This window comes from Bemisia tabaci, chromosome 3, assembly GCF_918797505.1.
Source record: "Bemisia tabaci chromosome 3, PGI_BMITA_v3".
Taxonomy (NCBI): Eukaryota; Metazoa; Arthropoda; class Insecta; order Hemiptera; family Aleyrodidae; genus Bemisia; species Bemisia tabaci.
This window is the reverse complement of record NC_092795.1, coordinates 18,150,172-18,171,700: the sequence shown is the minus strand read 5'-3', so window position 1 is coordinate 18,171,700 and position 21,529 is coordinate 18,150,172. Positions and strand designations below refer to the sequence as shown.

Here is a 21,529-nt window from a genome sequence, read left to right as displayed (position 1 = left end):
CTCCAGGGATTTCCGCACTTTTTCAGTACTTCCGAACCGCCCTTAAAAAATCAGTACTATTTCCGGAAATTCCGGACTTGTAGACACCCTGGCATGGGCTTATGAGTAAAACAGGACTCACATGGAAATCTAGATACTCCCTTACGTCAGAGGAGTGACGAATTACCCGACGATTTGTGGCGGGGGCCGCGTCGGATATCGAAAATGTCAGATAATCAAATCCACCAACAGAGACTGAAAAAATACCTTTCAGGCTCTTTTTGAGAAAAAGAACAAGCTTCGTCTATTTTCCATCGAATTTGTAAAATATGGTATTTTAATCAGAGAAAAACACAAATTATTACACTCATAGTAAATTCTCGCCAAAAAAACGTTTTTTTTAATGGCGGAAAAGTTTAGGACCAAAAACTCAATATGACAACACTGTCATGCTAAAGAAGAACGCCGTATGAGCCATCAGGCGTTGCCAAATTTCCTTCGAAAAGCAATGGATTTTCAGGAAAATTTGAGAATATTTCTCCTCCATTTTTCCGGAGCACTTGGTTCGAAATGTGATCTGAAGAGTCTAAAATGTTCCGGGAAAAGTATTAATAACTTTCTTCAAAAATAGATATTTTCTGAGAGGAAATTTGGCAACTCTCGAATGTTCATACGGCGTTTTTCACGGCAGTACAGTCGACGGTCGGATAATCGGGTCATTTCTATACTTCAGCCGATGAAAATGAAATTTTAAACAGAGTTGCACCTCATGAAACAAAACTTGATCACTAGACTCATTTAGGAGTCCTTGCGACCCTTTCTCAATGGCACTGATTATTGCCTGATCATTTTCAGTAGTCGCAATCTTCTGCTAGCAGCTCACTTCTACGTTGTCCCGTGTCAAGGAGTTCTAATGAGATATTTCTCAATCTAAATCCTTCAAGATCTTCGATCATCACTCGGTTCCTAACTTTACAGATGTAGTTGCTCTCTACTATGTTGGGAGACCTGTTTTTCCCACGCACTGAGGGGTGCTCCACTTCTTTAATTCTAAATCTACACTCTCCTTGCTGCATTTTTCATCACTATTCTCTAGAATTAAATTTGTTTAACAAGAGCTAAAATTTTCTTCCTACGTCTCGATCAATTTTCGGGATTTTCAGAAATTCTTTGATCAAACTGTTGAACACTACACATTTGAAGTTGCTCGGATAGCATCGGTAAAAGTGTCGGCTAGAGTCTACATTAGTAGGTTTTCTGTACCAGGGTGAGCTTCTTTCCGGTTCTAGGTTTTGTCTTGATTTCGAATTCAAAACTCTTCCCGACTCATTAGTTCCCAAAATGCGGTTTGGTGCGTTTTGTATTCAATTCAGTCCAAACAGTTTCTCATGCGGTACAAAGTTTGTCAGATTCATATTTTCAGAAACGTTCTACCCTCGGGTATTTCAGACTTCGTTTCTACATATCGATGGCCGAAGTACGAACCCACGTATCTCTATTAGAAAAATTGCAGACTTTATGTCAAACTTCATTTTTTCTTTGGAAAACTATTTAACTTGATCTCTTTAAAACTTCTTTAATCTGCTAATGAGAAGAATATTTCGTAGACATACAGGCATATTTTCTAAGTATACAGTTGACTTGTTTTTTTTTTTCGCGAAAATAAAAAAAAGCGGAGATTTTGAAACATCGCCATGGAGATACGTGGTTTCACACTTTAGCCATAGATATAGTTTTTAACATCTCATACTTTTTTTTAACTAGATTAAGTCTAAAGCAAAATTGCTATCAAGTGAAATTTAGGAGACGTTTATATGCATTACAAGTTCTTGATTCCACTAATTATGCTATTTTCCTAATTTGGGTGAAAAGACAAGATTTAAAGTCATTTGGGTATTCTTTCTTGCCAATTATTTTTCGGACAAGGACGAGCAATATCCTCAGTGTCTAGTCTTCAGTCTGCATAAATCTCAAAAACTATGAAGACTAGTGGAGAACATATTGACAGGATATTTATTTTTTACACTGCAAGACACAAAACAGTACAGTTAAAGTGCATCTTTGTCATTCTACCAGAGCCACTTGGTTGAGAAAATTCCAGTAATCTTACACTTACTCTGTTAATTAAGATGACAAGTTTTTCTTATAATTACAACTACAAAACCATAACTTTTTGTACTACTAGGATACTATGGTTTATCTGTTGAGAAGACCTTATGATGGGCTTAACTTCCATATAAATTTTGCCGAAATTTCTACTTCCCTGTACAAAAGCGGAGAAACCTTACTGACTGTGTGCTTTTTGTATGCATTGTGACTGCTCAATGCATCCTTGGTGCGCAAAATTTTCCTGACTTTTCCAGGTTTTTCCCTGAGCAAAATGATCAGAATTCCCTGACTTCATACATCAACAATTTGTGCATATACAGGCGGGCATGAGACATGTTCGGCAAAAATTTCACTGCGAATGACAGAAACACGTGGGATTTTTTTCTCCAGGTACTACTATACTTCACTTGACTAGAACTGCAATTCCTAATTGAAAATTATTATTCCTCTAGACTCACTATTAATAGCGCGAATCAGAGCATTGAACCTTAGACCAGACTTGGGAATTTCTTGTTTTGTGATTGTGTAGACAATCCTGATGTTTTTCCAGAATTCAATTTTCAAACTCCTATTTTTTAAAATAAAATTCTCTAATTTTCCTCACCAGATGACGATCTCTGACAGTTACCTGTTTTTCAGACCAATAGAAAGCCACCTTATGATGCTAATGAACTTGAAACTCCCATGATGAGGTGAGAGAATAAGCTATCATGTTCAAGTTTTTCACACAATGTGCCCTTAAGATGAAGAAAAAGTCTCATTCCTTCTTAAATCATAATTTGTGTCCTTCAATGCAGAAATTGCATGATAAAATTGTATTCAGTCGCCTGAGATCTTCACCATAACTTATGCATGTTGATTTTATGATGTTCATGCATGAGAAATAATCAGAGATGCTTTTAGTCACTGATTTTTCCCATAATAATGAATTGATATACGAGCATACTTTCATAAGTTCATAAAAACAGTTGGTACGCCAAGAGAAAATTCTTCTTTCACTGAAGTCTTCAAGTTGTCGATATTCAAGGCTTGTTTTCAAAGTATCTTTTAACTTGTTGCGTCACATACCAAAGTAATAAAACAAATTAAGTTTGAAAAGAGGGAACCAACTACGATCTTAAAAATACAAGTGTCTCTGTCTTGACACTTTCTATGAGAAGAGGCAAAACTACGAATACAGCTGCTTACACAAACAGCGCGGTCAAGATAATTGGAATCATTAGCATCAACAATTCCAGAAACTTCCAGTCAATTCTTCATGGAGGGAATGAAACTGAAATTCAAAACTGGCACTTCTTGGATAGTATTTTATTGTGACAAAAAATTAAAATAGGTTTCGCAAAAAATTGTAGTAAAGAACTTGGAACTGAGTTTGATTAACTTAAATATTTACAGTCATATGGTGTGAAAAGACATGTTTATTTTTTTAATCATCCTGAAAGGTTTGATATTAGGACAGTCAATCATTCAAAATCAGGGTAAGTTGTAAGTTGAGGTGCAATTATTTTTAATACAGGCTTGGTTTACAACCATATCAGAACACTAAAAAATTACTGACATGTAAGGGGTTTGTACATAGGTTGTCTCAAGTTTGAGTAGTCTGATGTTGCCATTTCAATACTAATAGAACTCTCTAAAAGACATGGCCTTGTTTCACTTCAAAGACCAAATCAAAAGCTGCTGTTCAAGACTAAGATCACCACATTCGGCTAAAAATTGACCAGATAAAACGATTTGGGTTAGCAATTAAATGCTACCATTGACAAGTATGTATTGGACAAAAATCTATTTGATTAAAAACGCTCAGTTGGGTTACAACCAACACTTGGCAGTTTGAGTTATGTCTGTATCTAAACTTTGCCAATGCACTGCCGTATTTTGACAAAAACAACTTGGAAGTGTCAAATTTTACGGTACAAAGTCATAAAGTTGTCATTTCAACTATGGTCCTCATTGTAGCATAGATGCAAAAAAACCTATCGATAGAGCACAAATTAGGTTTGCTGTGAAAAAGGGTTTTGAATTTGAAAATGGTGTGAACACCTACGTTTCACATAGGTGTACTGAATCGTGCGATATCTGCTAAGTAAATGGAGGGAAACAGAAGAAAAAGAGAGAAAGAAAAGGGGCCACTGCCTGGAATTTTAAAAAAAAAAAATTCTGAATAATAGGAGGATTTTAAAAGGGAAGGGCAAATTGACAAATGGCTTTGTTGGGAATTTCTTGCGCCCTTGATAGTAACAGGTGATCCCTACACTGATGCGGTGCAGAATAGCAATTTCTCAGAGTATGATTGCATTCTGGGTCAGTATCACATTTGATTTAATGGAACTTTTTATTAAAAAATAGAGAAATATAAGAATATTTATTACAGAGCATCATTCTAAACCTGAGGAGAGCTACACAGTGGGTAGATTCGAGACAAGAAGGATATCAAATTGCCTATTGATGAGATTTTGGAGGAGCTATTTCACAAAACCTTGCTTGAAAATTGACTCACTTGAATACACAAAGGAATTAGAAAGAATTAAAAGTGCTTAGTACAGCATTTAGACCTTCACAGCAAACGGACTTGGAGAATAGCAAACATGAAAATTAAACAAAAAACGTGTGGACTAGTTGCGTAAGATCCTGAGAATACATTCTTGTCATAAGCTTGGAAGCGACAGTATTTCATTCTTCAAAGATATTGCCATGCTGCTGTCAATTTTTAATCAAACGATATCCTTGACTAAACATATTGACTGCCCCACCAGACTGTCAGAATCAGCAAGTGACTAAGCCCACAATTGGGTGAAGGAAATGGCAAGTTGACACTTGCAGAAAACTGGCAAGGAATGTAGAAATCACAATGGGACAATGTTGGTATATGAAGGAGGATGTGGTAGCATTCAATTTTAGTGGCACGCCAACAAACAGCGCCCTCCTCTAAAAGCTACCGAACCAAATCTTGCTTGTTTCTTCTGACTGGCCTGGTGCGATGAAACCGGGGACCAAAAAAGCCTTGATAGTCAATGTGTAAATTAATAGCCTGGGATCTTATTTAAAAAGAAACAGAGATCATGTCTCTAGCATTATTAGTTTTGAAAATAACAGCATAGTCTACTTTCTTTCGGGACGACCCATTTACTTAATAAAAATAATTAGTCAAATGATTAAACTGTATCCTATTACAGTCTTTGGTTAACTGACACTTTTACTCAAGTGAGGATAAACATACTAGTAGGGTGCCTGTCAATGAAAAATTATCATAAATGATAGAAAATACAAAGGATTAAAATGCAGACCTGCATAAAACACGAAGGACATGAAGTATCCTGAGGGAATTCTTCGACTCCGATTCAGGTACAAACGAATTTTGTAGGAAAGAAACAAAGGGAGATAAAATCAAAATAACCTTCATCCTTCAAAAAAAGGTGACCTCCCTTTCAAAGAAAAAATAAAATAAAAAAAATGCGAGGAGAAATAAATGGTTGACAAATAAAAATAACCTACAGCCGTAGTCTGCCTAGAAAAATAATATAAAAAGTACTGATGTGTCAACGATCCAAGTCAGCATCAACAAATTAAAACTTACTATTAACAAGTTGAAGGCTCTTTTTTTCTTTCCTTTTTTTCTTCTTTCTCAAACACACACATAATTAAGTATACATAAATAAGGGTTGTAATGAAAGGATGAATTATAAACAATATCACAGTAAACATGACTTTGAGACTTTTCTAGAAAAAGAAAAGGAAAAAGGAGTAAATTAAATTGATAGTTTTAAGAGGATAATCAATCAACTTTGCCTCTTCTCAGCAACGAATTAAGAAGGAGGCATAACTTGTAATATGCGCTAAGGAGGGAAAAAGAGAATGGGTTAGTTGTGCACTTTCATCACAGTTTCGTCTCCTGATGATTGAAGCTTACAGATCGACAAAAAATAAGTGATGAGATTCGTTTAAATGTCATATTTATCTCTCTAATATTGAAATAGATTCCGATATATGAGGAACAATAACGATGATATCAATTGTCAGAACAGTACACATCATGATTTCTTTAATTTTTGTCTTGTCGATGGGACACATAGAGCAGCGATTGCAGATGTAGGCATCACAGATTTCTGAGACCAAAGTAGAAAAAAATGGATATGCACTGCCCACAAAGGATGCACTATCCACTGAATTTCTTCTGGGGTAATGTCTGATCTAAACCATTATTACGTGTGGAAAAATGGCTACAAGGCAGATTCAATTTCTCACTTCTTACAAGGTTCGTGCGGCCGAAAACCAAATTAGAAGAATATTTTACGTACTCTTGTAAGTTTTTCAAGAATTTTCCTTTGAAAATTAAAAATTGAAGGCTATCTCAGCTAAGAATCATGTTTCATACATCAACTTCCTATGTTCAGAGACACCTATTTACTTAAACGTCTTTCCTTACAAATCGAGCTGTCATGAGGACTTGACACTCAGATGAAATTAAAAATATTTAGCAACTTTTAAAGGAAACAAGAACTCTCTAATGTTCTTAATTTTTGGCGATTTGTTAGCTTCAACGATCAAAACCAATGCTGCAACTAGCGAACCAACCCATAGAGGGAAAGAAAAGAAAAATTAACCACGAATTATACACAGGGATGTTACATTGAAATGAATCTTAACAAGAAAAATCTCTCATTCATTAGCTAGAAAAAAAGAAAAACATGATCTATTAGATTCTAAATTTTCTTTTGAAAGCAAGAAACAACAAACAATAAAAAAAAACCATCTCCCATCTCAAAATTATGGAAAAATGAATAAAATGAAATGAAGGAGCATCATTTGAAATAAACAGGAGTCGCATGCCCACCTGGGTGATCATGGCTGTGAGAGGGTGAAGCTCGTGGAGAGGAGCGTCTGCTTTTATCCCTTCGCTCTCTTTCTTGCTCTCGCTGACGATGTTCTTCTTCTAACTTCAATCTGCACAAACAAAAGAAGAATTGATTTACTGATAGGTTAAAAATTCAGACATCGAAAGCAATAAGGTCTATTTTCATGAGTTCTTTAAAAATAAAAAGGTCATTGATAAGAAAATAAGGCATTTAAAAGACATTAGGGTTGTGAAGAGTCCTTACAGTGATAGCCTTGACATCACCTGCTACCCTAAGTGGGTTGAAATGTGCATGAATGGTTTTAGAGGTAAGTCTGGAATATGACTCAGTTTCACTGTCGACAATGGAGAAAGCATTAAATCGCTGGTAATCACTTTTGTCGATATTGTTTTCTTTCATAAAACTGATCCATGCAACGAAACGTCCATCGAATTTGGACAGGGTGAACAATTTTCGCGGATTTGAAAATTCACTGACTTTTCCAGGGTTTTCGAACGTAAAATCCTCCAAATTATCTACGAAGTTTTGTACATGAGTTCTCATGAAAATGCTTTACACCAAACAATTGAAGCGCCAAGAATCTTGAAATCCAAGAAATTCAAAATTCGATAATTTACAGGCTGAAGTTCTGTTTTTGGTCGAAAAATCGTTGGAGTGCCGTAGGAAATAGTTAAATATTTCGGCCTATACAAAGAAACTCAAGGCTCTCTGGAGAAATTCCCTGACGTTTTGAACATGAACTAAAATATGGTGCAGCAACGATTTTAGTCAAATTGGGTTTAAGGTGATTCGATGGACGCCATATTTCGGGTCAGAACGGCATGCGATATATCGCATCAATTGGTTCCATTTTTTTAGCTACTCGTCATTTTTCTCCAATTTTGAGATCGCAATTCTGTTGTCAGGAGACTAAGGCACTCACCAATTTTAACAAAGAAATTCAACGTAATAAAGGCGTGGTTTTCTCTCTGAAAAAACCACGCCTATATTACGTTGAATTTCTTTGTTAAAATTGGTAAGTGAGTGCTTCAGTCGTCTAGTGGTCCATCACACGAAAATCGCGGTGATATAAATAATAACTAGGGGCCTGCCAACCACTGAAAAAAAAACTATACGTGAAAAATTGTAGAGCAACCATATTCAAGTAATTTCATAGATGAATGGATTCAAAAGCCGACGGGTGCACGCGAAAGAAAGCGTATTCATCTTTGATTGCAACGTAATGCACCACTTTTTACGTCTAATTTTTGAACACCGTTTTTAAAAAGCTACACACACAGTTTTTCTGAAGAGTTCCCAAGTTTTTTTTTTCAAAAAAAAGCTACACACACACACAGTTTTTTAGAAGTTTCGAAATTTTGCGGAATGATTTAAAATAAAATCACAATAAATTTCGACGCGATATTTTCGTTCGTTCTGTTTTCTTTTAATTAAACCAAAATTAACTTTATACTATTTAAGTTTCAGAATCGCTGCATCGTTTCAACATCGTCCGAGTTTCTGAATCGTTGCAATTATGATACATATATTTACCATTTAATTGGGATAAAAACCGGGCAGGGACCGTCAAAAGAAATGACGCGTGGACCTAGTTATGCGGCGATTTCAGCGTCGCGCGAGCCAGGGAAGGGAGTGCGGAGTCATCTTCACAGTGGGATGCGCTTTCAATCCAGCTAGCGGCAATGTGCCTATGCCCGTGGTCGAATAGTTATCGCAAACTCTCGTATTGCGTTTGGTGCAATGCGAGAAGTATTCAGGCAGTCTTGTAGGCGCTAACATAGGCCGACGCCGACCGCACTGTTTGGCGCAACGTATGAAGTATTCCGGCAGTCTTGCAGGCGCTGATGTGAGTTAGAAGCCGACTGCACCGTGTTCGGCGCGATTATTCGAACTCGCGTTAATAGGATCATCATAGCATCGAACAATGGGGCTTTAAAGGCCCATGTTGTGTTTCGACGCCGTATGAGACGCTGTAACTCCAACGTTGCCTCGTTTCTCCCGATAAAATACTTTCTGTGAGAAAAGTTAGGGAAGTTCTGTATGTTCGCTTCTTTAGATTGTATGGACCATTAAACGAGGTACGAATTTAAGCACTGAGATACACGATTCTTCACCAGAATTTCACGTAGAATACGATTCCCGCAACGAAAACTACAGAAATGAACTTCGAGCTAAGATATCAACGTTTTTATTGCCCATTGGTTACGGGAACTTTAAATTGCCCGATCACAAGAAAAAAAAAAAAAAAAAAAAAACTATACATGAGTCAAATTGCGCACTGCAACAGCTTAAGCAGACAACTCAATCGAGCATTGTTTCTTTCCCACACTCTGTTGTTGTCAAGATTGAGGTTGCCATATTTTCACAGTACTGAGACTGTCATGGTGAAGTTTGGTGGGCAATTTAACCCTAGTAAATTATTCTTTCTTCCATGAGCGGAGTGGTTGAATTTATTCATGAAAAACGTTATTACCACGGCCAGGAGTTAATCTAAGCTTAGGATTTCGATCCTTCGAGCTCGACGTCGAGATATCGATATCCTCGTCGCCTAGTGGTGGTCACACCGCGAGCCTGCGATCCTGGGATCGAAGGATTGTGGACATTTTTCTCTTTTTCGTTCATTTATTTTTTTCAGTTATTTTAATTGAAAAAGAGGCTAACTTTTTAGCTTGAAATATACATAGAATATTCCGCCAAAGGAGGAGACAAATTAAGATAGCTTTAAATAAATTACGTTCAGTGTGGCAGGGAGTCTGCTTCTGCAACGTCGCAAAAGGAGATCCGTGGAGATCCGAGATTCGCACTTTGGTCATCGCTTTGTTTATATCTCGTTCAAAAGTTGATCTCCGAACTTTCCGTTGTGTAAATATGGTTAATTTACGTAACATTTTGAAGTACGCCTCCGCCGTAAATCCATCATCCACAGCGATTTCCATGACGAAAAAAAGCGCCCGAAAATAACAGAAAATCGCGCGTCTCCTGACAGATCGAACGGGATAACCGATCTTCTACAGGAAGCAAGGAGCGCAGGACCCACCGCGCGATCCCTCTATTTTTCCGGTCATCGGGGGACCGGGACGGTCATGGTACCACACGTGCCCGGATCGGTCCGGCGGTTCCCGCTGAATTTTGACCCGAAGGATTGGGCTTACGAAATTATATATTGTGATGATATAAGATATGATATGATATGATATATAAGTACGTATTTTCAAGCGGGTCCCTGAAATCCTCCTAAATTATACGCGCTATTCATCTCGGTATCGAGTGAAATCCACTAATGATGCAACGAATTTGAGAGAAATGATAAAAGACACAACAATAAAAGAGTATCGCGGCAAAAACGCGATTTTTTCCCGATTTTGTAAAGTTATGCAAAATTACGCGTACTTCGTCTAAATACCGCGACATTTACGCATATTTTCCAATGGTCAATCGAAGAAATCACGCAATGTTCACCTCAAGATTGCGGACAACACCCTATTTCATTATCGACGCGAGCATAATATTCATATACTTCAGTTCTTGAGATAAGCGAAAAGCTAAGATTTTCCTTCAATTTCGTATGATACCATAAACCTACTCCGGAGTTCGAATAGTTGCTGACAGCAATTCCGCGTGTTAAAAGCAATGAATGGCGCGAACTTCATCTCAATATTGCGAAAAAACGGCACAATTTAAAGGAATGCCGGAAGTCTCCAGATATTAGGTAAGTTTCATCCCCGTATCGCTCGAAATGCGCAACTTATCCAGCGAATGTGTAAAAAAAAAAAAAAAAAAAAAAAAAAAAAAAAATCTGATAAATGACGCGAAAATTACAGCAATACCGCTGTGAATATGCAATTTTGTCCAGCCGCTGTGTGAAGTATTTTAAAATTGACTCGTTATTAACCTCAAAATATCGCGGCATGTGCGCATATTTTCTAGCGGAATATAAAAGATCACGCAATTTTCACCTCAATATCGCGGAAAATCCTCATTTAAATATTGACGCGAGAAAAATATTCATGAACTTTAGTAATTTGAGATAGACAAAAAGCTAAGATTTTCCTTCAATTTCGCGTGATAATATATACCTACACAGGAGTTCAGATAGTTGCTCGCATCTTTGCCACTTTCTGGAAAGTAGAAAATCGCAAATCTCATCTCAATATCGCAAGAAGTACGCGATAAATCAGGCAATGCCCTTAAATCCTGAGAAAATACGCGCTTTTAATATCAGTATTTATCTCTAAAAATTCGTAACTTGTCCAGCAAATGTGTGTAAAAAAAATGAGAAATCACGCAATTTTTTTTATGAATGTGAGCTTAATATTCATAAACCTCCGTAACTTGAGATAGGCTAAGAGCTATGATTTTCCTTCAATTTCGCGTGATACCACAAACCTACTCTGGAGTTCGAATAGTTGCTCACTTGGGTTCCACTTGTTAAAAAGAGCGATATTACGCAAAATTCATCATAAAATCGCGAGAAGTACGCGATTCCTCCACCGAATTCGTTGAATCCTAGGAAATTACAAGCTCTACATCTCGGTATCGCAGTAAACAAGTCATTTTTATTGCAATATTACCTAAATTACGCGATACTCTCAGTGATAATGCGGGGAAAAAGCTATTTTGTGAGATTATTGAAAATTACGCGCGTAGTTTACCTCAAAATCGCGGTAAAAAAGTACTTTTACAGCTGTTCATTATAATAAAAAAATAAGATCACACTAGTTTCGCCTCATCCCGGAAAACACCCGATTCTTGTTTGAATATAAGCTTAATATTCATAAACGTCCGTAACTTGAGATAGGCTAAGAGCTATGATTTTCCTTCAATTTCGCGTGCAACCACAAACCTACTCTGGAGTTCGAATAGTTGCTCACTTGGGTTCCATTTGTTAAAAAGAGCGATATTACGCAAAATTCATCATAAAATCGCGAGATACGCGATTTCTCCACAGAATTCTTTGAATCCTAGGAAATTACAAGCTCTACATCGCTGTATCGCAGTAAACAAGTAATTTTTATTGCAATATTACCTAAATTTACGCGATACTCTCAGTGATAATGCGGGGAAAAAGCTATTTTGTGAGATTATTGAAAATTACGGGTAGTTTACCTCAAATTCGCGGTAAAAAAGTACTTTTACAGGGGGTTCATTATAATAAAAAAATAAGATCACACTAGTTTCGCCTCATCCCAGAAAACACCCGATTCTTGTATATGAATATAAGCTTAACTAGGGGGCTACGCCCCCCTGGCCGCTACGCGGCCCAACCCCCTGAAGGCGCTCCGCGCCATCAATGGGCCGCTTCGCGGCCCTATTTTTACCCTCCTATCGGTGTTAGTTTTATTTTTACCCTAAAAAATTACGATATAAGGTATACTATACTTTTAGAATGAAATAATTTTTGGTTTTGATGAATAAAGAAACAAAATTATTTTTTTGAAGTCTAAAGGACGCGTTTCGGAATGACTACTTGATGAAATATTGCAGTAAAACAACAATCATTGATAATCAGGTAATAATTAAGAGTTTCGGGAGACGGGGATCGAACCCACACCATGTTTTAAGTGGACGCTTCCGACGTCTTTGACGACTCGGCCACCGCTCTACTTGAGGCAGACGGGGCGAATATTGTGTAAATAAGTGTAGAGCTGATGCGCAGGCTACACAGCTACTGCGCAACCTCCTCGACGACTGCGCATCCTCCCGCGCATAGCGGTAGCAGTCTCGGAGCATTCTGAAAATTCACTCACGTTTATAACGTGATTGTAAAAAAACCTGGGTCCTATTTCCAAAATCTGAATAGAGCGGGCTCATCTAGGGCCAATTACCCGTCGATTACCGCAAAGAACTTAGAAATCGGCCCGGTAGAACGCTCAAACGAACTATGACAAAAAATATAAATTTACATTGTTTAAAATGGGAGAATCGCAACTTTACCACTTAATATAAAAAAACCTAGGCCATATTTTGAAAATCTGAAAAGAGTTGGCTTATCTAGAGACAATTGCCCGTCGATAGCCGTAAAAATCATAAAAATCGGCCCGGTAGAACGCTGGAACTAAGCGTTACCAGTTTCGCAAAATTAGGAGGCTTGAGAGCTTATAGTATAGATATTCATAAACCTCCGTAACTTGAGATGGGCTAAGAGCTATGATTTTCCTTCAATTTCGCGTGATACCACAAACCTACTCTGGAGTTCAATTAGTTGCTCACTTGGGTTCTACTTGTTAAAAAGAGCGAAATTACGCAAAATTCATCATAAAATCGCGAGAAGTACGCGATTCCTCCACCGAATTCGTTGAATCCTACGAAATTACAAGCTCTACATCTCGGTATCGCAGTAAACAAGTAATTTTTATTGCAATATTACCTAAATTACGCGATACTCTCAGTGATAATGCGGGGAAAAAGCTATTTTTTGAGATTATTGAAAATTACGCGTAGTTTACCTCAAAATCGCGGTAAAAAAGTACTTTTACAGGTGTTCATTATAATAAAAAAAAACAAGCAGTGAACTCCAACACAATGTGTTGATAAGGCGCGTCATTAACTCGCACATATCAACCCCTTTAGTTTTTATTTACAGAGATTTCAAAAAAGGCAAGCAGCACAACAAGAGAATTCACGATCCAACACTGCAGGGTCAACAACGCACCTTGACGAGACCGTGTATTGTGAATCTAGAAAGCTGTTCGAACAAATTTAAGTTTTTTGATCTGCCTCAAGCAAAATTTTATCAGATTCTTGAAGAAAAGTGCTACGGAAAAATTTAAGCGCAGAAAGGAAAAATTCTGTCGAACTCCTAGAAGATAAAGTCGATTTAAAGGTATTTTGGGGCTAAAATACCCAAATCACCGGTATTATAAATCCCGTTCTATTATTGAAAAGAAATTGACTCGATATAAATGAAATTGTAATAAATATGTCTTGATTTTGTTATTTTAAACGTCTTTTCATGCAAAGAAGCTCAACCATGTCCATGTTTTATTCATACATGAATTGAAAGTAAGCAATCCACATCCCGAAAATCTACCGATTCGCCGTAAAAAAATCGCAGAAACTTGATATACCAGGTCGATGTACCCACTCTTTGAATTTACCAATCAATTTAGTGAGTGCACGTATGTGAAAGTCAAAATGCTATAGTCATTTTGGGTGCATTCATTTTTCATGAAACAATTGTAAGTAATTTCAATCCCGAAAAAACCATAAATTTTCCGTAAAAAAATCGAAAAAATCAAATATGTTTGACTCCCTGACGTGAAAATTAAATTCTACGTGTGAAAATACTTATGTATCGATATGCTGAACAGAATGCCCGCCTCTCCTCGTAATTTACAAACCGTTCCTATACCCATCTCAAAATTTTTCTCAGAGCTTTGTGTTATTATCTGCTTCCATTTAAACCCCGGTTTGATGGCCGAATCGGCTGCCCAAAAAGCAAGCCATTTTTGAAGGGCTCTATGAGAAATTCGTGATATTATCAGCTCTCAGGAAATCACCCCATGGGTAAAATTGCTGGTATAAATTTTCGAGTGCTTAAAATAATCGTATTCAAGAAACTATGGAGTCCATTTCGTTTTAATAATAAACGGGATTTACCTGTCTTCAGGTCAAAACTCATACAAGGAAGTCCCTTGCAAGAGGCTAATTTTTTGTAATTTCACTCAATTTTTTCTCCTTTTTATAATTGAATTGCTTGTCACATTCTGAGGTCAATCATATTAAATTGTAATTTATACATTTCTTTTTTTCCCCTTCATTTTATTGTTTGTTTGGAGAAGTTTTGTTGATTTCTTCGGATTTCGAATACTGTAACTTCTCTTCTATTTGGCCGATTTTTATGAATGAGACCTCTTTTAATTCGTGTTTTAACGGAGAGTAAGGAAATAATTGCTAAAAACTCGCGAAACAATTTTTTTGAAAATTGGACGAATCCTAGCGTGACGGTGAAATGGTTAATGAAGCGTAAGTAATTGGGCGAGGGGCTGAGGATCCCGGCATCGCTTGGCAACCGTCATTAGCTATTGTTCGTCGAGACGCCGACGCAGTGAGCAGGAGCGTGGGAAGAGAGGGGTAAGTGGATTCTTTTATGAGCCACGTTTAGCTAATGGTCTAATGAGTCTCGAGGCTCATCACAGATTGCACTTACACAGATTGCAATATCAGAGCACGGGTACCAACTTTTGGAAAGTATAACCGAGGTTACAGATCTGTCAAAGCAACGTTTTGAACAAAACGGAGGAGTTAAATTCTCATTTCGAGAGTGCCGACCTGCTCAGCCATCCTCGAATCAATTCGCTTGATTCTGCTTATATATGCATATTTTAAATCAGCGCGTCGCATTCTTAGGCTTTTTTTGAAAAAACCAAGTAACGTAGACTCTTGGTATTCACTGCACATAAACTAATGAGCCCCAGAAAGAGAAACAACTTTAAATCATAATTATTGATGGATAAATAAACTTTTTACAGGCTTTGGAAAATCTCAGAAGTTCGCGGTAGTCACTTTTCGGTAAGGAACTAAGGGACTCGGTTATTGTATCGAGCAAGGTTCGAAACGATCGCAAAGGCGGTATACTACGTATACGCGCCAAAAGATCACACTAGTTTCGCCTCATCCCGGAAAACACCCGATTCTTGTATATATGAATATAAGCTTAATATTCATAAACGTCCGTAACTTGAGATAGGCTAAGAGCTATGATTTTCCTTCAATTTCGCGTGATACCACAAACCTACTCTGGAGTTCGAATAGTTGCTCACTTGGGTTCTACTTGTTAAAAAAGAGCGAAATTACGCAAAATTCATCATAAAATCGCGAGAAGTACGCGATTCCTCCACCGAATTCGTTGAATCCTACGAAATTACAAGCTCTACATCTCGGTATCGCAGTAAACAAGTAATTTTTATTGCAATATTACCTAAATTACGCGATACTCTCAGTGATAATGCGGGAAAAAAGCTATTTTTTGAGATTATTGAAAATTACGCGTAGTTTACCTCAAAATCGCGGTAAAAAAGTACTTTTACAAACAACTTATGTACTTTTACATTATAATAAAAAAATAAGATCACACTAGTTTCGCCTCATCCCGGAAAACACCCGATTCTTGTTTGAATATAAGCTTAATATTCATAAACGTCCGTAACTTGAGATAGGCTAAGAGCTATGATTTTCCTTCAATTTCGCGTGATACCACAAACCTACTCTGGAGTTCGAATAGTTGCTCACTTGGGTTCCACTTGTTAAAAAGAGCGAAATTACGCAAAATTCATCATAAAATCGCGAGAAGTACGCGATTTCTCCACCGAATTCTTTGAATCCTACGAAATTACAAGCTCTACATCGCTGTATCGCAGTAAACAAGTAATTTTTATTGCAATATTACCTAAATTACGCGATACTCTCAGTGATAATGTGGGGAAAAAGCTATTTTGTGAGATTATTGAAAATTACGGGTAGTTTACCTCAAAATCGCGGTAAAAAAGTACTTTTACAGGTGTTCATTATAATAAAAAAAATAAGATCACACTAGTTTCGCCTCATCCCGGAAAACACCCGATACTTGTTTGAATATAAGCTTAATATTCATAAACGTCCGTAACTTGAGATAGGCTAAGAGCTATGATTTTCCTTCAATTTCGCGTGATACCACAAACCTACTCTGGAGTTCGAATAGTTGCTCACTTGGGTTCCACTTGTTAAAAAGAGCGAAATTACGCAAAATTCATCATAAAATCGCGAGAGGTACGCGATTTCTAAACCGAATTCTTTGAATCCTAGGAAATTACACGCTCTACATCTCGGTATCGCAGTAAACAAGTCATTTTTATTGCAATATTACCTAAATTACGCGATACTCTCAGTGATAATGCGGGGAAAAAGCTATTTTGTGAGATTATTGAAAATTACGCGTAGTTTACCTCAAAATCGCGGTAAAAAAGTACTTTTACAGGTGTTCATTATAATAAAAAAATAAGATCACACTAGTTTCGCCTCATCCCGGAAAACACCCGATTCTTGTTTGAATATAAGCTTAATATTCATAAACGTCCGTAACTTGAGATAGGCTAAGAGCTATGATTTTCCTTCAATTTCGCGTGATACCACAAACCTACTCTGGAGTTCGAATAGTTGCTCACTTGGGTTCCACTTGTTAAAAAGAGCGAAATTACGCAAAATTCATCATAAAATCGCGAGAAGTAAGCGATTTCTAAACCGAATTCTTTGAATCCTAGGAAATTACACGCTCTACATCTCGGTATCGCAGTAAACAAGTAATTTTTATTGCAATATTACCTAAATTACGCGATACTCTCAGTGATAATGCGGGGAAAAAGCTATTTTGTGAGATTATTGAAAATTACGGGTAGTTTACCTCAAAATCGCGGTAAAAAAGTACTTTTACAGGTGTTCATTATAATAAAAAAATAAGATCACACTAGTTTCGCCTCATCCCGGAAAACACCCGATTCTTGTTTGAATATAAGCTTAATATTCATAAACGTCCGTAACTTGAGATAGGCTAAGAGCTATGATTTTCCTTCAATTTCGCGTGCAACCACAAACCTACTCTGGAGTTCGAATAGTTGCTCACTTGGGTTCTACTTGTTAAAAAGAGCGAAATTACGCAAAATTCATCATAAAATCGCGAGAAGTACGCGATTCCTCCACCGAATTCGTTGAATCCTACGAAATTACAAGCTCTACATCTCGGTATCGCAGTAAACAAGTAATTTTTATTGCAATATTACCTAAATTACGCGATACTCTCAGTGATAATGCGGGGAAAAAGCTATTTTTTGAGATTATTGAAAATTACGCGTAGTTTACCTCAAAATCGCGGTAAAAAAGTACTTTTACAGGGGTTCATTATAATAAAAAAATAAGATCACACTAGTTTCGCCTCATCCCGGAAAACACCCGATTCTTGATTGAATATAAGCTTAATATTCATAAACGTCCGTAACTTGAGATAGGCTAAGAGCTATGATTTTCCTTCAATTTCGCGTGATACCACAAACCTACTCTGGAGTTCGAATAGTTGCTCACTTGGGTTCCACTTGTTAAAAAGAGCGAAATTACGCAAAATTCATCATAAAATCGCGAGAAGTACGCGATTCCTCCACCGAATTCGTTGAATCCTAGGAAATTACAAGCTCTACATCTCGGTATCGCAGTAAACAAGTCATTTTTATTGCAATATTACCTAAATTACGCGATACTCTCAGTGATAATGCGGGGAAAAAGCTATTTTGTGAGATTATTGAAAATTACGCGTAGTTTACCTCAAAATCGCGGTAAAAAAGTACTTTTACAGGTGTTCATTATAATAAAAAAAAAAAAGATCACACTAGTTTCGCCTCATCCCAGAAAACACCCGATTCTTGTATATGAATATAAGCTTAATATTCATAAACGTCCGTAACTTGAGATAGGCTAAGAGCTATGATTTTCCTTCAATTTCGCGTGATACCACAAACCTACTCTGGAGTTCAATTAGTTGCTCACTTGGGTTCTACTTGTTAAAAAGAGCGATATTACGCAAAATTCATCATAAAATCGCGAGAAGTACGCGATTCCTCCACCGAATTCGTTGAATCCTAGGAAATTACAAGCTCTACATCGCTGTATCGCAGTAAACAAGTAATTTTTATTGCAATATTACCTAAATTACGCGATACTCTCAGTGATAATGCGGGGAAAAAGCTATTTTGTGAGATCATTCAAAATGACGCGTAGTTTACCTCAAAATCGCGGCAAAAAAGTACTTTTACAGCTGTTCATTAAAATAAAAAAAAAAAGATCATACTAGTTTCGCCTCATCCCAGAAAACACCCGATTCTTGTATATATGAATATAAGCTTAATATTCATAAACGTCCGTAACTTGAGATAGGCTAAGAGCTATGATTTTCCTTCAATTTCGCGTGATACCACAAACCTACTCTGGAGTTCGAATAGTTGCTCACTTGGGTTCCACTTGTTAAAAAGAGCGAAATTACGCAAAATTCATCATAAAATCGCGAGAAGTACGCGATTTCTAAACCGAATTCTTTGAATCCTAGGAAATTACACGCTCTACATCTCGGTATCGCAGTAAACAAGTAATTTTTATTGCAATATTACCTAAATTACGCGATACTCTCAGTGATAATGCGGGGAAAAAGCTATTTTGTGAGATTATTGAAAATTACCCGTAGTTTACCTCAAAATCGCGGTAAAAAAGTACTTTTACAGGTGTTCATTATAATAAAAAAATAAGATCACACTAGTTTCGCCTCATCCCGGAAAACACCCGATTCTTGATTGAATATAAGCTTAATATTCATAAACGTCCGTAACTTGAGATAGGCTAAGAGCTATGATTTTCCTTCAATTTCGCGTGCAACCACAAACCTACTCTGGAGTTCGAATAGTTGCTCACTTGGGTTCCATTTGTTAAAAAGAGCGATATTACGCAAAATTCATCATAAAATCGCGAGATACGCGATTTCTCCACAGAATTCTTTGAATCCTAGGAAATTACAAGCTCTACATCGCTGTATCGCAGTAAACAAGTAATTTTTATTGCAATATTACCTAAATTACGCGATACTCTCAGTGATAATGCGGGGAAAAAGCTATTTTGTGAGATTATTGAAAATTACGGGTAGTTTACCTCAAATTCGCGGTAAAAAAGTACTTTTACAGGGGTTCATTATAATAAAAAAATAAGATCACACTAGTTTCGCCTCATCCCAGAAAACACCCGATTCTTGTATATGAATATAAGCTTAATATTCATAAACCTCCGTAACTTGAGATGGGCTAAGAGCTATGATTTTCCTTCAATTTCGCGTGATACCACAAACCTACTCTGGAGTTCGAATAGTTGCTCACTTGGGTTCTACTTGTTAAAAAGAGCGAAATTACGCAAAATTCATCATAAAATCGCGAGAAGTACGCGATTCCTCCACCGAATTCGTTGAATCCTAGGAAATTACAAGCTCTACATCTCGGTATCGCAGTAAACAAGTAATTTTTATTGCAATATTACCTAAATTACGCGATACTCTCAGTGATAATGCGGGGAAAAAGCTATTTTGTGAGATTATTGAAAATTACGCGTAGTTTACCTCAAAATCGCGGTAAAAAAGTACTTTTACAGCTGTTCATTAAAATAAAAAAAAACAAGCAGTGAACTCCAACACAATGTGTTGATAAGGCGCGTCATTAACTCGCACATATCAACCCCTTTAGTTTTCATTTACAGAGATTTCAAAAAAGGCAAGCAGCACAACAAGAGAATTCACGATCCAACAGTGCAAGGTCAACGACGCACCTTGACGAGACCGTGTATTGTGAATCTAGAAAGCTATTCGAGCAAATTTAAGTTTTTTGATCTGCCTCAAGCAAAATCTTATCAGATTCTTGAAGAAAAGTGCTACGGAAAAATTTAAGCGAAGAAAGGAAAAATTCTGTCGAACTCCTAGAAGATAAAGTCGATTTAAAGGTATTTTGTGGCTAAAATACCCAAATCACCGGTATTATAAATCCCGTTATATTATTGAAAAGAGATTTACTCGATATAAATGCAATTGTATTAAATATGTCTTGATTTTTTTAATTTAAACGTCTTTTCATGCAAAGAAGCTTAACCATGTCCATGCTTTATTCATTCATGAATTGAAAGTAAGCAATCCACATCCCGAAAATCTACCGATTTGCCGTGAAAAATTGCAGAAACTTGATATACCAGGTCGATGTACCCACTCTTTGAATTTACCAATCGATTTAGTGAGTGCACGTATGTGAAAGTCAAAATGCTATAGTCATTTTGGGTGCATTCATTTTTCATGAAACAATTGTAAAAACCCGAAAAACCAATCCCGAAAAACCATACATTTTCCGTATAAAATCGAAAAAATCAAAATATGTCGACTCCCTGACGTGAAAATTAAATTCTACGTGTGAAAATACTTATGTATCGATATGCTGAGCAGAATGCCCGCCTCTCCTCGTAATTTACAAACCGTTCCTATACTCATCTCAAAATTTTTCTCAGAGCTTTGTGTTATTATCAGCTTCCATTTAAACCCCGGTTTGATGGCCGAATCGGCTGCCCAAAAAGCAAGCCATTTTTGAAGGGCTCTATGAGAAATTCGTGATATTATCAGCTCTCAGGAAATCACCCCATGGGTAAAATTGCTGGTATAAATTTTCGAGAGCTTAAAATAATCGTATTCAAGAAACTAAGGCATTAAACTATGGAGTCAATTTCGTTTTAATAATGTAACGGGATTTACTTGTCTTCAGGTCAAAACTCATACAAGGAAGCCCCATGCAAGAGGCTAATTTTTTGTAATTTCACTCAATTTTTCCCCCTTTTTATAATTGAATTGCTTGTCACATTCTGAGGTCAATCATATTAAATTGTAATTTATACATTTCTTTTTTTCCCCCTTCATTTTATTTTTTGTTTGGAGAAGTTTTGTTGATTTCTTCGGATTTCGAATACTGTAACTTCTCTTCTATTTGGCCGATTTTTATGAATGAGACCTCTTTTAATTTGTGTTTCAACGGAGAGTAAGGAAAAAATTGCTA

The 21,529-nt window shown here is 36.8% G+C and overlaps 1 protein-coding gene across 3 annotated transcripts in view; it reads right to left on the bottom strand.

Annotated features, from left to right (window-relative positions):
* The window catches only part of LOC109044252 (uncharacterized), a 70,018-nt gene that overhangs the window by 21,178 nt on the left and 27,311 nt on the right, over positions 1–21,529 (bottom strand). For all 3 annotated transcript variants that reach the window (XM_019061873.2, XM_072297956.1, XM_019061874.2), the window contains exon 16: positions 6,923–7,032. In XM_019061873.2, the coding sequence (XP_018917418.2) occupies positions 6,923–7,032 (110 nt within the window). The remainder of the gene's footprint in view (positions 1–6,922; positions 7,033–21,529) is intronic.